This window comes from Glycine soja, chromosome 11 (genome assembly GCF_004193775.1).
Source record: "Glycine soja cultivar W05 chromosome 11, ASM419377v2, whole genome shotgun sequence".
NCBI lineage: Eukaryota > Viridiplantae > Streptophyta > Magnoliopsida > Fabales > Fabaceae > Glycine > Glycine soja.
The window spans coordinates 5,628,045-5,643,644 of NC_041012.1; the positions used below are offsets into that span (position 1 = coordinate 5,628,045).

Consider the following 15,600-nt stretch of genomic DNA (forward strand, 5'->3'; position numbering starts at 1 on the left):
TGCCCCTTGTTGTCACGTATCAAAATTCTAGCATCATAATAAATATATTTGATTAGTGTCTAATGGTTCCATGAAAAGCCAAATTAGAGAAGTCAGTTGGCAAATAAAATTCAAAGGGTTGCATTTGCATATCAATCCCCAAACAATCATCATAATCACGATTACTATTACGATTATTTGACACCATCACCATGTAAGATATATATTTTTTTTTGAAAAGGACACTATTAAAGATAAGACTTAGCATTAATGCTAATAATTATCCTATTTTGGCTCTTTAGAACCATTAATATATATGGATTCGTATACATATATAGAACGAAAAACAAATCATTGGTTTCAAGCTGTATTTGTTTTGCTTATCGCTTTTCTTGCAGCCGGTTCTTGTCACATCAAAGGTCACGACAAGGAGGCAAAGTTATCTAAACCCAAACGACCCTGGAACTGTTACTATTCAATGACACAGTTATTAATGGGTTACTAACATATATCCAACTTTTTTCCATTTTATTTTATTTTTCTCTTTGTTTCTTTCTTTTATTTTTCTATTTCTTTCGACTTGAATACCCAAAAAATTGGATGCAAAAATTTGCCACTATAAATATAATGAACTGGCAGGAAATAAAAAGTAGAAGACAGAGAAAAACAACAAAATAACAACGTCCAAAATACACAAGAGTTAATGTTCATATCATATCACACTTTTTGAGAGAAAATGGCCTCTGCTTGTGTCCTCAAGTGAGCACCTGTTCTAATTTCCAATGGCCCCATCTGCATTGGCTATTAAAGGAAGCAGCGTGGGGTATAGCACGCAATGCTGCCTTCTCCCAGTTTAAGGTAAGTATATCACAGTCACAATGTGCATTAAGTCATTTCGAGGTGTTGGTGCTTGCTGACAAAGCAACCATTATTTTGCAGGACAATAGGTTGGTACCAATGGTTGAACCTGAGATCCTCTTTGATGGGGGGATCATGGGATTGACATGACTTTTGAAGTAACTCACAAGTTTTGGACAAAGGAAATGTGTCATTTGAAGAAATCCTCCGAAACCAAAAAGCATGGTAACTCCTGCTGCAGAGTGCAAGGATAAGGCTACCCCTTATTAATATAATTTGAGTGCTATAATAGAAAATAATAGTAATATCTAAAAGGATTCCTTGAACAATCATTTAAAAATCTAGATGCTCTAGGAGTAGTTTTAACTGCGTTATTATTATGAATGAGACTAGTTAACTCTCATGGTAAGTTGAGAAGAGTTGATGAACAAAATATCGTGTTAAAAGTTGGGGATCCACAAATGACCACGCCTCTTGTCTTGCTCACATCCGTATGTAGGTGTTGACTTTAAAATCGGATCACTTAGCCCTTTGATTATGGCTAACGGTTAATTTGATGATTTCCTTGCTTGGTGATTTTCTCACAGATGATCGCTTTAGGAGAATTAAAAACAAAAGAGAGAGTTGAAGACAATGGTAGCTAGAGTTTTTATTGTATATATAAGTCAGCTAAATTAGAAGAAAGTAAAGAGTAAATATATACAAGAGGAAGAAGATATCTACTAGGCTCGGCTTGGAGCATATATGCATAACTGCATAAGGTCATAATAAAAATAAATAGAAAAAAGATTAAACTATTCTTAACTGAAAATAAATAATAAAAATACATAAAAGATCGTAATGACTATATTATTTATCTGTTAAATAAAAAGTTTTATTGTTACTATACATCTATTTAAAAATTTATATATATATGATATTAAACAGGTTTGGAATGACCCGAAGCATAACCTGAACTTGTTTACAAAGTGCATTGGACTTAATTTCAAAATCCGAACTTGTCCTAATCAACTTCGTGCCATGCCAAGTTAGTGGGATACATTCACTGGTCACATTCAAGCTCAATACTACCGTCGAGATTTTGCTAGTCAAGAAATGAAAGTGATAAGTGGAATATGTGATTTAGTAAACAATTCAACATTTGATGAAATGACAATCAATCTTAATGTGCTTGGGGCATTCTTGGAAGATTGAGCTGCGAGTAATTTGTATAGCATGTACTTATGTAGGAGTTGGGCCAAAAAAAGAGATATCCATAGCACACATCCAAACATTTCTGCAATGGTGGATGCCATGACATGATACTTGATTTTTGTACAAGAGCGAGAGATAATGGTTTACTTCCTACTCTTTTAAGAAGTGAGAGAATGATCTCCTAAAAAAATGTAAAAGTCTGTGGTGGACTTACAATTAGTGAAATCACCACCCCGATGACACGCATTCTTGTGTATATTTTCGTCATTCATCATCATGTCGAACGAAGAATCATGATTTTGATGTTAGGGGGCATCTTGCATGTGATAACTGCAGTGTAACAAATTAAAGACAGCTAGTGAAGCAAATTAACGCCTTCTATATAAGCTCGTCAAACCAAGGCACAATGAATAGACAATGGTTGTATTAACCTACCTAGCTGGTACTACTTAAATATGCGTTTAGTAGCTGAATTTAAATCTCATCACCAACAGTAATATACTAATAAATAACATCAAATAATAAAGGTCTTAAACCTTCATGTATATAAATAATTTAGATTTCTAATCAACCAACAACAATGAACACAAGTTATATTGACTTGTGTTGATCTCTTAATTAAATGATCCATAATTTAATCCTTGAAATAAATTACGGTCTCCTAGAAACATTAATGAAATTTATGTCTAACTGCTAAGAATATTTTTACTAGCATAGGTAAGTGCGTGGCTAGGGAGAATAGTGGTTAGATAATAATTGGCGCTCTCAGTTGCAGACAAGCGGATCTAGCAGCGGAAGCACGACAGCAATGTTACTTGTCTGAATTCTCGTCGTCGTTTTGGACACTATTGTCTCCTTTCCTTTCCACGCCGCCCTCCTTTTGCTAGCCGTGAAATGCTCAAAATAAATACCCCTTCATAGATTTTGTAAATAAAAACATATCTTTTGGAACATCATTTTATACACCAAGGAATAGTAGTAATGTTTAATAATCTCATAGCATACTATTTTTAACGTACATAAAAAAAATTATATTAAATATATACATTTACTTTTTCAATAAATTAAAGTTACATGCAATTTATTTATTTAAAATTCTATACTAATAATATTGTCATAATTATCTTATTTAGTTCTCACATTAATTTTTGTCAACCTTTTATCCTTTATATATAATTACACATATATTATTACATAACTAAAAGAAAAATAACCATATATATATGAAACTAATTACCTTCTTGCGTCTCTCACATATTTACCTTTTAATTACTATAAAATATAAATAATTTATAACCTTTCACATCTTTCATTTATCAAATGTAGGTATCGAGTATTTTTTATTTATTTTTTGTATGCGTGTGCTTGTAATAATAATTCTTATATCCAGTAAACACGGCCGGATATCAATAGCAATATTAATCCATATGTGCAACATTACCGACATTATTTGTCTGTGTTGACAAAACAACCTCAATCATATATTTGATATAGAATCCCCCAAATAATACTACTATAATGAATCACACATGCATTGTTACTTACGATAAAACAATCAAAACCATAAATTTTGTCCCGTACCTCTATTCTATGGCCTTTGTCTCTTGAAAGCAGCTGCCCTATTTGTCTTCAGTGCTCAAACTTTTCTTGCACAGCATCGAGTAACATGGGCTTGTGCATAATAAATCTTTAATTCAATAGTTTAAAATGAAATTTAGGTCTTTTCTAAAGTCACTAAATTAGATAAAATAAAAAATTCAACTGTTGATAATTAATTATTGTTATTCTAATACACTTATAATTTATTTATTTTTGTGACCTATAATTTATTACCCATATATAGAATATTACTAGTTCACAAATATTAAGATTACTTACTTATTCTCTAATGCAAAATTTTCAATTTAGAAGAATCAAATCCATAAATTAAAATGAGTTATATTATTTATATAACATTTTTTTATAAAATTGATAATGTTTTTTCTTTATCATATTTATCATTTTTATCTTATACTTTTTTCTCTCTCTTAATTTATTGTATACATTGTATAAATATAATTTTTCTTTAATTAGGTCTTTCATGTTGATTAGGATCGGATTTAGTTTCTGAATATGTACGTATAAGAAAAAACTTATTCAGAGAAACAAAATTCACTTTAATAATATTAATATCATATAATTTAACAAATGATATGTTAGATTTATTTTAAAATGACAAAATATAAATTGATCATTTCTAATCTCCTCTCTTCTATACTCTACCTACAAAATCTCCTCTCTTCTTGACCAAGGCTAGTGGATAAGTTGTTAAGGAGATAATGGGTAATATTTAATTCCTGAAAAAGAGGAATAATTTTTTGCGAAAGATAAAAACTACTCTTCATATAAAATTCCAGAGTCCGTAAGCACAGTCAATAAAATCAATACCCCATCTTTAGTGGCTTTAGGCTGGAAAGCACTTTATGCGCGTGCTATGATTTCAACATTTCTAAAAGTTTCATATGCAAGAGCTTTTACTCTAGGTTAGATATCTAAATCTTTATTCATTTTGTGGTGACATGCATGTGGTTGGGTGATTTTGTTCTAAATCCTCACAATATATTATTTAAAATATAAGTAAATATTTATGATTAGGTTATATATATTTAAGATGCGATTGAGTATCACTTCCTTGACTTTGATCCTAAATAGTCCATCTCCCCCATGTGTGGTTCCTCTCCACTGAAAATTTCTAGTGAGTGAGACCGTGAGAGATACATACATACAGTATTTTTCTTTTTTTTCTTTTCTATTTCTCCTTTTCACCTATTTATTATCCCAAATTAGATTTGATTTCTCTAAATTGTTGAAATAAACTTAAAAAAAATAAAAAAGTGCAACAATAATTAATGATTAAATAATACGCAATTAACATTTTAATAATTTCATAGTTTAACTTTCATGTATGTATATGTTTTATCACAATTTTTATCGCATACTTATTTATCTAATTTAAAACATCTAGTCACTTAAAAGAATTCAGATTCTTTATTAAAAATAAATAAATCAAATTCTTGTTCATTTTAAGGAGAATGTGCAATCTCTACTTTGGTAATTGCCCAAGTTTACATTCAAAAATCAAGTTACACTTGATAAATGTCAAGATATTTTTCTCCTTTTATATTTTTTTTTATATTATCCTCTGAGTTTTATATATTTTTTTATTTTATCACGTTTTATAATATATATAGAATTACAAAAATGAAAGCATGGATAAAATTGTTGAAAATTACTGTAACGAGTGGGTTTGCATCAGTCCGTACAGGTACCGTAACCATATCCGTCCAAGTCGAACACAGATAGATGATTTGGTTCCCCGAAAGGTCGAGAAAGTATTTGTATCTTGCAAAGGTGCTCAATTATTCACAAACCATAGCTGGAAACAAGACTCTACTTCCTATGATCCATCACGGATGTTTATAATAAAAATTAAAACCATATAAGAAAATTGAAAATTGAATTAAATAAAAACCAAACATATCCAAAACCGAAAAACTGAAGTTTTTTTTATTAGATTTCAAAATTTATATATATATATAAATTTATAATATCACTCATGTTTATATTTTATATTATAAAATTATCATATATAAGTATATGAATTTATAAAAAATATATATAATTAAAAATATTTTTTAGTAACAATACATATGTATAATAATCAAGTTATGTAAATTTATTTTTAATAATATACTAGTATTTTAACTTGTACAATACACAAGATAAATGTTTATTTTATCAAGTAAATAATTTTATTAAATAAAATCAAATATTTGAATATATAAAATATATTTTGTATTATACTGTGATATAAGGTTACTTTTAATTATATTGTATTTTAAAAAAAATTAAAAAATAATTTAAAAACATAGATGAAAAGATAAATTGAATCAAGATGGAATAATTCAATCAGCAGATACTATCACATATAACTCTACACCTCAAAGATGCAATAATTTCAACCATCAGATGTGGGTTGGCTCGCTAATTGTCGCATTTTATTTTTAAGAAATCAAATAACTATTTTCCCCCAGAATTTTCTAGGGGACGTAATGGCATACAAAACTGAAACCAGAAACAAAAGTCAACACACAATTCATTGAAAGGGGTCATAGATATACAGTTAACAATGCTTTGCAGTACAGAATATGATGTGTTGAACTACCAAATTAAATTCCTACATAGACGAATAAACTCCTCAAAAGATTTTAGTGCCTCATTTGCCAGAATATATAGGATATTAACAGAGTATGTCATCCCTTGTGACTAGCATGCATGAGAACAAAACGAAGCTTTTGCCATTGGTAGATTTTTGGTTTAGGATCCTGTCAGAACTGCATTGCCTAGTTGCACCATTTATGGCTGCAAAGAAAAAGGAAAGCGCTATATGTTTCAGTGCACATCATAACAAAGATGTGTTTAGTACTACAAATATTACACAACTTACAAAGGGTTCTACTTTCATCCAACTGCACTGAAGATGGAAAGAGGAACGATAGGTTATTGAAGTTTGAGTGAAAAAGGGGGAGGGGGTGTTCAATTATGATCGATATCATTATTCACATCAACTCTTCAACCACATGTAGTTTAAGTTTTATGAGAATTTATTGAATACCTGCTTCAGAAGGAAGCAATATGTAAAAGTTCAAAATATATTCTATACTTTATGAAGAATTTTCAAACCCACAATTACAAGTACATATCAATATTGGCCTAGCAAATTTTAATTGCTGCAGGTTGCAGCTGTAGAGGGGGAATTACATGCAGGGATCAGATGATGTTCCTTCAAGTATAGCGGGACATTTGATCCCAAGTAATTTGACAATCACATCACATGACGTTTCAATGAGTCCCATATCCCAATCAAAACTATTTGGACAAGTCTATATATTTAATGCACCAAGGATGAATTTAACACCACTAAGAAGAAGTGATCCATATTTAAATGAGATGGACTTGTAGTAATAGGGTTCATATTTTCAGTTTGCAAATATTTGCAGTATGGGGTTATTATTATTATTGCATCTTACTTTCATCCCATTTTTTTATTATCTCTTTCTTTTATTTCCCATCACATCAATGACATAATTTTATCATATCTATTTTTTTTTCTCTCTCTCTTCTTTTCATACATACACTCCATTTTGGGGGTGTATGCTCATGATTTTCCTTGCATAATCCCACTTATGTGAAACAAACCTTTACCAGAAAAGAAATTTCTAACTAGGCAGACAAAGTTTACTTCCCATGAACTCTAACCTGGTTATTTGATGCTTGTTCATGTATTCTATTAGGCTTCATGTTCAAATCAATCATTTTAGTTTCCATCTTGGTTTGCCCATCAGCATCAGGTCCTGGTGTTGGAACCATAGGCATCCTGTGATTTTGTTGCTTCTCTCCCATTTTTAGCTTGGGAAGTGGATTTTGTCCTCTTTTAGCCTCACCTGGTTCCAATGCTTGTGAAGCCGGATTTTCAGCATGACTAGATTTATCTCCTGGAAACTATGGAACAAGGAGACATTATACATTTTAAGGGAACCCAAAAGTATCAAGATAACAACTGAGTAAACCAGCACTTTAATTCCAGAGATTGAAAGCCTTGGTCAATTTAATTCTTGACTTTGCAAAATCCTCACTTTACTTCCTGACTTTGCAAACTTTAGTTCTTTTTCACTACATTTAGGATCAAAGTGAATGACATTTCACAAAATTAGGGACTAAAGTTAGCATTTTGTAAAGTTTTTTTTTTTTTAAATAGGTGCAACACAAGGGAGGGCGAGCCCTGGTACAGCAGTAAAGTTGTACCTTGGTGACTTGTTGGTCATGGGTTCGAATCCGGAAACAGCCTCTTTGCATATGCAAGGGTAAGGCTGCGTACAACATCCCTCCCCCATACCTTCGCATAGCGAAGAGCCTCTGGGCAATGGGGTACGAAGTTTTTTTTTAGGTGCAACACAAGGACTTCTCAAAAAGTCACTCATCCTAATACTACTCTCGCTCAAGCAACCTTAACTGTAGAGTTTTGATGAAATTCGGTGCATTAGTGCATTTTGTAAAGCTAGAAACCAAAATGACTGGTACTTACAAACTTTGGGACTAAAATGGGGGTTTACGCAATAAACAAATTAAGACCAATCCATGGTGGAAAGGAGAGGCTCACTCACCTCAACTCTTTGCCTGAACAGAAGATATCTTCCATGCGTTCTTTTACCACCAACATGAACAATCATATCACACTGCAAACAAAGGGAACTTCCATCTGTCTCGCAATAGAAGAAAGCTACATCCAGATTGAAAGGGCAAACAACACATAAGCAATAAGCATCACAGGAACACAATAAGAACAGAAAGAGGAAAGTGCCTACCTGGTGCATTCTCACATATGTCACACCGTGGCACATCACTTGGACTTGCAAGACCAACCCTCACATGCCTACTAGCTAGCTTATTGCACATGTGAACCTGTCAGCTCCAAAAGATTAATCTTCGACCCATTGGTTGAAACATGTTGACCATAACAAGTTAACAACCAACACCAAATTAAGGTAAAAACAAACTCGGATTTCCAATTCACATGACACCACAAAAAAAGATCAAATCGGATCGAAGCCCTTCAATTTGTTACCCCATACAAGTCTTGCCCATGATTTTAATAATATTGGTACATTACCAATGAAACATCATAATTGTGACACTTTTAGAAACATCAGATCACAACATTAAAAACCACTGATCTCTAACCGAAACACCATCACATAATTACAAAACAGAAAAATCAACAACAACAAAATGAGCACCAGATATCCACAAAGAAGATCTAGCTCATAAATAAAATATTGATACTAGTAGAATCTACTACCTTCTCATCACAGGCACGACAAAGTGCAGCCTCATCAGCGGCGCAGAAAACTATAGCCGCCGCACTCTCACAAGCATCACAAAGCGTTCGCATAATTGGACTCTCTCACTTTCATTGCTTCATCCAACAAATACAAAAGAAAGTTAAAGTCAGATACAGAACCATAATATATATATATATATATATATATATATATATATATATATATATATATATATATATATTAATTAATAATAATATGGACATAATATTAAAAAGAAAAGGGGCACAGAAGAAGACAGGTGTTCACCAAATCCATGTGGGTATGATAGTTTTGTTTTTCTCTGAATGTTATGTTATGTTGTTACTGGGGGAAGATGGAGGTGGTGGATGATGACTATGATTAGAGTGTAGGATAAAAAGAGAGGATTTTTGAAGGAGTGGGGGGACCTTGTTTGGGGGTTGATTCCAGAACTTTGCATAGACACAATAAATGAGTGTTTGTCAACTCTGTTGGCTTCAAACGTTACTTCGTAGCCACAAGTTCAAAGCCAATGTGGGGTTGACAGCAACTCAAGCCTCATTCTCAACCACCAATTAATTATTTGACATGGGTCCCACATCCTTCCTAAGCCTAACCATTTTGCCCCTCTCGTGTTTCCAGCCACAAACAAAGCAATGAAATTGAAACAAACGAATCTTCACACTCTCATTTGCTTCATTTTTTTCTCCTCTTCTGCACTCTAATTCCAATTTTTCTGCTATGTGTGGGGACTTTAATTTGAGTGCAAAACTTAAACTTGTTTGTGTAGTAGTCTACTGAAATTCCAATTCCATTCCAATGTGTACAATTACAAATCCACGAGACCTGACGCGTGTCTTTAGAAAAAGAAGACTCTTTCTGATTCCTGAATGAAGTTGGTTGGTTATCTTATCTTCCAACTTCCCTTTAAAGATACACACAATATTGCTAAGATTTCTCGTGCAACCGACTTTTTTGCGTTTTAGGGGGTTGATTCGTTAATATCTATGCTAGTGAATAAATGGAAGACTCGAAAAATATGGTTTTAAACATCCTTTTATATGTAGTTGGGTAAAGAAAAGAAAAAAAGAAGACTCTACATAGCTGTTCACAATCCATAATTAGAAGGACAATGAGACATTAACAAAATGGTAAGTTTTGTTGCTCCTAGAAGACTTGCCCATATGGAAATACAAGCGGACTCGAGATTTGTGTTCAGCTTGTCCTTAATACCTCTAATATTGCTCTACATCATCACATGTTTCATAAGTTCAGTCAAATTAGGCTAACATTTTCGGAAGCTAGCTATCTACCATTTTAGCTAATACTCTTTTAAAGTTTAGAATTCCCCGTCAATAATCTTCACATGTCTTTTTTTTTTTTTTTCCTTTTCTTTTTCTTTTTCCATGGTCGAAAAATGAGGGTTGTGCTGGATTACTTTTGTTCGTTGAGTACTGTCGGTTAGTACGGAAGGGATGCGTACGAAATGCATGAAACACTAACGTGGAACAGTGGTAATTTTTTAAACAAATATTGATTAAAAATTATATAAAACATGGTTTGATGGAAACCAAAGAGTTATTGTGTTTTATATAAAAAAAATGATTAATAAAAATATTATCTTTTTAGCTATACTATGACTTTGACCAGCATGATTTAACATGATTGTCATGTGATCATATTTTTTAATTATGAAGTTAGATATTCAATTTCTAAATTCTTATATAGCATCTCCAAAAATTAATTCCTAGCTCTCACCAAAAAATGTAGTGAGTTCAACAAAAATAAAAATGTTAGACTATGACTTTGTCTTGTAGTGATTATTGTAGTTTTTTTTGTGGGATGATTATTCTAGCATGCTATATATGACCACAATACAACTATAGAAGACAAAAGAAATTGAGTTTTTCATGAATCTACACATGACACATCAATCAACCCATTAATAATGCTTTTGGTCATTTTGGTTAGGATTATACTCTATTTTTTATCGAAAAATATTAATGATTAATTATTAGTTTTTTATTTTTTCATTCCTATAAATATTAAAATATTTGAAAGTTATTCGTGTAAAATTTTGAATATGTTTTTGTTTCTGTAAAATATAAATGTATAATATTTTGACTCGAAATTAAATTTACGAGATCTGTTTCAACTTGTCAATATCAGTGATTCAATATGTCAAGTTTCAGATGATATGTGGTAAGGATCTGACATTGACACATAGGATTGGATCTACCGAATCCAATTTCAAATCAAAATATCATATATTTTCATTTTGCGGAAACAAAATCATACTTAAAATCTCACAAAAATAAATTTCGATATTTATAGGAATAAAAAATATATTTTAACTTAATTTTTTTAATAAAAAAGATCCCACCCATAAATTTTACTTCCTTTCCTTAATCAATTAACCAACCTTACATCTTCAGAAGAATACTAGTATATTATTTCATGAATAATCGCTTGCTACTTTTTTGCATTGAATTTGAACCATTCATTTGGCAACCTTGTGCCTTTGCCAGCTCTACTTTGTGTTTTGTGGAAGCAGCACAATTGTTTGGTAGGCAGGAAATTCATCACCCATTGCCTCGTACGGAAAGAAAAGATAAAGACAAATCCGCTGGTGAACATAAGATACAACTTAGCAACTCACAATTTCTTTTATTCCAAACAAACCATGATGATACAATAACAATACAGATTTACCTTGGTCCACCATTCCCTTGCAAACCAAGATTTATAGACCACATAGAGGCTTAAGTTTCTATAGGTTTTAACAAAATTAATAACAATACAGATAAAAATTAATCTTTTTATCCCCCAACCAATCATTTTTTTTTATCTTATAAACAAAAAAGAAAGGTAGGAAGTGAAGTTATTGTTCTCCAATTGTTTAAAAAACAATAGGCAGCTTAGTTAAAAGGAGAAATTGATCATGTCGGTGCTCAAGCTTTCCATCATCACATTCTCCATGAATCCACACTTGTTGGGAGCAGCCTTCTTAAAGCTGTGGCCTCGAGGCTTGAAAGAGCAAGAAGAAATAGGAATGATTGGGATATTCTCACAGTTGCAGAGCTCAATCATGTAACCATCTGGGTCATGGAAGAACACCTGGTCCACCTGGATTCCTCCTTCCTCCACCACAGCTGTCACATACCTCATCCCCCTCTCTTCTAACCTCTTCTTAACAAGTTCAACATCAGTACACTGCCCAAAATCAAAGCATCGCATAAGTCATGATCCGTGTGAACATTTCATTAGTGATGCTGAAACTAGATTTAACTTTTGTTACCATGCTTATTCAATAAATTATAATCAGTTAATAAACTTAAAAAATAGAGTAAATAATCTCTACGTCCATAATGTAAAATATTTGTATATTATCATTTAATTATAAATTGTCATATATAATAAATTTATTAATTATGATAATAATTATTTTAAAAGTTATATGGATGATTTTTGATAAATCAATGGTATAAAATATTATATGTATAGAAATTAAACTAAAATAAATTATTAGAAAAAACTAAGAAACTTAAAAAAAGGTCACAAGCCCGTTTCACAAATTAAACTAAGCTTCTTATAAACTCTCTCTTAGAAGCCTAGTTACCTGGAATGAGATATGGTTGTCCTTGGGATTAATAGGCCTTTCTTCAACCACGCAGGTATCAAATTCATCAATGTTGGGATTCTCGATCAAGTGGATTCCAATACCATAATTGTAAAACCTACAAAAAGAAATGTAACACGTGACATGAATATCCCTTGTAACAAGATATTGGATATAGATAATAAAGTGAAGAGGTAGTGATAATTAATTAAGCTAACCAGGCTCCAGTGAACTTGAAAGAAGAAGGGCGTTTGATGGGAACAAAGCCCAAGACATCCTCATAAAACCTCATAGACTCCCACACTGATCTGCACAAAAGGGACACGTGGTTCAGTGAAAGCAGGGGAAGTGCTTCGCAGTTGCCAACTTCCTCAATTTCCATCTTCATTTTCTCTTGCTTTCAGCTTAATTAATTAATTTAATTTTGCTTGTGTATTCACTTCTCAACTTTGCAGTGAATGCCATTTGCGTAGATGGTTCAGTTCTTATATAAAGCATGGATTTTGCAACATTTTACTTGTTATGCCAGTAGGAACCTTCCTGGAAGGTTCTTTTGATCGAAGGAAACACAGCGAGATACTGCTTTCCTAGGCCTTAATTAATAGCATACTAGATTTGAACCTAGTTTTTCATTCTGTACGTGTGTTCATTTGTTTGTTCCGAACAAATGTTAAGAACTAACTTTTGAAAGAACTTAAAGTGAGGGAAAATAACAGTGTTGTAATTGGAAGAAAAGCTAAAGACAATAGTGATAGTGTAATTGGGCAACTGAGGATGGCAGAAGTAGCCTACAGTAACAAATTAAAGAACAAACTAGGTTCAAACTGTTACGAAATTTCTAAGATGCTTCCCTACACAAATTGACGTTGTCTACGTTCTGTGTCTACCGCATCTTCGTAATAACGTAGGTTGCTCTGTTCTGTACGGAGCCGCTCTTTCCTCTCCATATCACTTGTATGGAGACATCCGCACTGTTTGTTTGGCCTAAGCGGACTTTTTTTTTTCTTTCAAGATTAGTTTCTCACGATATTTGTTGGACAACTTTAATGGAGTAGAGTTTTTGTGTGAGTAGAGTTTTTTTATTATTATTCATATACACATTTTAAATCATTTCTTCGGTTCTTCCAAAATTAAAGGAAATAGCAAAAGATGCCTTACTTTTATTGTATACTTTTTTTTCCTAATTCAACATTTAGAATTTTTTTATGGAGTACATGGATGTGACTAATCCAAAGTTGAATTATAAGATAAATATTATTTTTATTTTATAAATAAGTAAAATATAAAAATAACAGAAATATTTTTTTTAAAATAGTTGTTTTCATTATCCCCTGTATCCAATTTTTTTGGCCAGTGCGCAACTGCGCATGTATGGGAAGGTAGGACAGCAGCAGGGCTTAATGGAAAACCCATCATAGTGTGATACAAAAGGGCTTTCTCGTGGTCCAAACAAGCAATATAATGGGGCTGAACATGTGTAGTCTCATTCATGGTCTCAACACATGTCGCAGGGCTTTATTCAATCAATCTAATATTTAATATCTTGGACTATTAATTTGTGAGCCCAAAATATAACACTTATATTTAAAATCCTATCTGTGCCAAGTACCTACCTAACCTTTTCAGATCAAAAGAAAATAATAATTTTTATAAAGTTTTAAGTTTAAATCTTAGAGTAAAATAAGTTATGTTGGGTGTAAAGAGTTTTTTTATATTATCATTCAATTATAACATATCATATATGATAAATTTATTGATTTTTATAATAATTATCATAAATATCATATTAACAATAATTTATGATTAAATTACATTATAAAATTATTCTAATACTTGATAATTAAACCCTTAAATCTTACTATTATTAAAAACAAAAGTTTCACAATACGATTACTCTTTAATGAAATTGTATAATATTTAGTGAAATAAATTATTTATTGGTTTACATAAACAAATAGTCACAAAAACAATTATATCACATTTAATTATTTTGAAATTTAATTAATCACTTAAATATAATAAAAGTATTTGAATTCGACTTCATAAAATATATGATTTTATGGTATGATGTTAGTACTATAGAGAAGGGAACTCACACATTAAGCTTTCCATTAAATGGTAGAGAGGGCAGGCTGGGCTCCTGATTGATGGGATGACATTTTGTCAACTCAACCTCTGGCAAAGCATATGTTGCAAAACTATATTCCTTCAAAATTTAAAATAATAGAATAGAAAAGTATATATATAAAAAAATAGAATAGAATAGAATTTCGTGGGCTCGTTCCCATCGTGTCTAATTAGCTATCCTCAATACTATATGTTTTGGTGAAATTTTCCAATTCGTTGGATAATGCTATTTTGTCAACTCAACGCGGCAAATGTGTTTAGTGCTCAGCACTTTCTTTGTTTGCAGTTTTGCACTCTTCAACCAGTAATATTGATTGAAAGTCATAATTAATTTTTATCGGAAAGTATTTGAGTATATATAAAATAATATTTACGTCATACTCAATGATAGATTAGGATTGTGCTAATAATTATTGGTTGATAGTTTTTAGTTACATACACGTTGTTAGGGGCTTTTAAGAATTGATTCAAAGAATTTCAATTTGTTTAAATAATCTGAAAAAATTGAACAAAATATTAATTAAAAATAAAAAATGCGTATCTTTATTTAATTCGGTTTAGTTTTTTATTTAGATACTTATAATTAAACTGAACTAAATAAATTGATACATTTAACTCCTATACTCAAATTTCTAACTAGGAAATTTGCATTTTTTTATGTAATGAGTCTTTCTTTTTTCTCTATTTTTAACTCAAAAAAGATTGAAAAATATTTAAAACTATTACCAATATTAGGAACAAAATATTGGAAGGACCCTTTTGACCAAATAAATTATTTTCAAAAAAAACTTTTTTTTCAAATTTAAATAATTCTTACTAATTTCTACATAGGTGATTAATTATAAATTATATACAATGAAAGCGAAATTCATCATTTTCACATAAGGGATCAAATTATATCAGTATAATTTTGACAATTATTAT

At 31.2% G+C, this 15,600-nt stretch overlaps 2 protein-coding genes and 2 long non-coding RNA genes across 5 annotated transcripts; 1 reads left to right on the forward strand and 3 right to left on the reverse strand.

Annotated features, from left to right (window-relative positions):
* Window positions 1-580: 580 nt before the first annotated feature.
* Window positions 581-2,381, reverse strand: LOC114375794. The gene is made up of 2 exons (XR_003658842.1): window positions 2,246-2,381; window positions 581-1,072 (listed from the first exon to the last, which is right to left on the reverse strand). It is a non-coding gene; the product is annotated as an uncharacterized LOC114375794 (long non-coding RNA).
* LOC114375792 lies at window positions 631-2,251 on the forward strand. The gene is made up of 3 exons (XR_003658841.1): window positions 631-837; window positions 919-1,062; window positions 1,765-2,251. It is a non-coding gene; the product is annotated as an uncharacterized LOC114375792 (long non-coding RNA).
* A 3,755-nt stretch (window positions 2,382-6,136) lies between the features above and the next one.
* LOC114373552 (B-box zinc finger protein 18-like) lies at window positions 6,137-9,396 on the reverse strand. 2 transcript variants are annotated; one of them, XM_028331033.1, is made up of 7 exons: window positions 9,219-9,396; window positions 8,930-9,046; window positions 8,436-8,532; window positions 8,235-8,350; window positions 7,330-7,572; window positions 6,518-6,544; window positions 6,137-6,432 (listed from the first exon to the last, which is right to left on the reverse strand). In XM_028331033.1, exons 2-7 carry the CDS (start codon window positions 9,020-9,022, stop codon window positions 6,427-6,429), a joined length of 582 nt encoding a protein of 193 aa, XP_028186834.1. In that variant the 5' UTR covers window positions 9,023-9,046; window positions 9,219-9,396; the 3' UTR covers window positions 6,137-6,426. The 2 variants fall into 2 exon arrangements, with proteins under 2 accessions (XP_028186834.1, XP_028186835.1); XM_028331034.1 differs by lacking the exon at window positions 6,518-6,544 and having other exon boundaries at window positions 9,219-9,394.
* Window positions 9,397-11,571: 2,175 nt separating this feature from the next.
* Window positions 11,572-13,114, reverse strand: LOC114374526. The gene is made up of 3 exons (XM_028332183.1): window positions 12,768-13,114; window positions 12,550-12,667; window positions 11,572-12,143 (listed from the first exon to the last, which is right to left on the reverse strand). Exons 1-3 carry the CDS (start codon window positions 12,935-12,937, stop codon window positions 11,853-11,855), a joined length of 579 nt encoding a protein of 192 aa, XP_028187984.1. The 5' UTR covers window positions 12,938-13,114; the 3' UTR covers window positions 11,572-11,852.
* Window positions 13,115-15,600: the final 2,486 nt, after the last annotated feature.

What these genes read in the sequence shown, in the direction of transcription:
- LOC114374526 (XM_028332183.1), bottom strand. Translation starts at nt 12,937, where the DNA reads ATGAAGATGGAAATTGAGGAAGTTGGCAACTGCGAAGCACTTCCCCTG. An exon ending in TTCAAGTTCACTGGAGCCTG is followed by an intron (nt 12,668 to 12,767) that starts GTTAGCTTAATT and finishes TTCTTTTTGTAG; the next exon opens with GTTTTACAATTATGGTATTG. An exon ending in ACAACCATATCTCATTCCAG is followed by an intron (nt 12,144 to 12,549) that starts GTAACTAGGCTT and finishes GATTTTGGGCAG; the next exon opens with TGTACTGATGTTGAACTTGT.
- LOC114373552 (XM_028331033.1), bottom strand. Translation starts at nt 9,022, where the DNA reads ATGCGAACGCTTTGTGATGCTTGTGAGAGTGCGGCGGCTATAGTTTTC. An exon ending in GTCGTGCCTGTGATGAGAAG is followed by an intron (nt 8,533 to 8,929) that starts GTAGTAGATTCT and finishes TGGAGCTGACAG; the next exon opens with GTTCACATGTGCAATAAGCT. An exon ending in AACAAGCATCAAATAACCAG is followed by an intron (nt 6,545 to 7,329) that starts GTTAGAGTTCAT and finishes TTCCATCTTCAG; the next exon opens with TGCAGTTGGATGAAAGTAGA.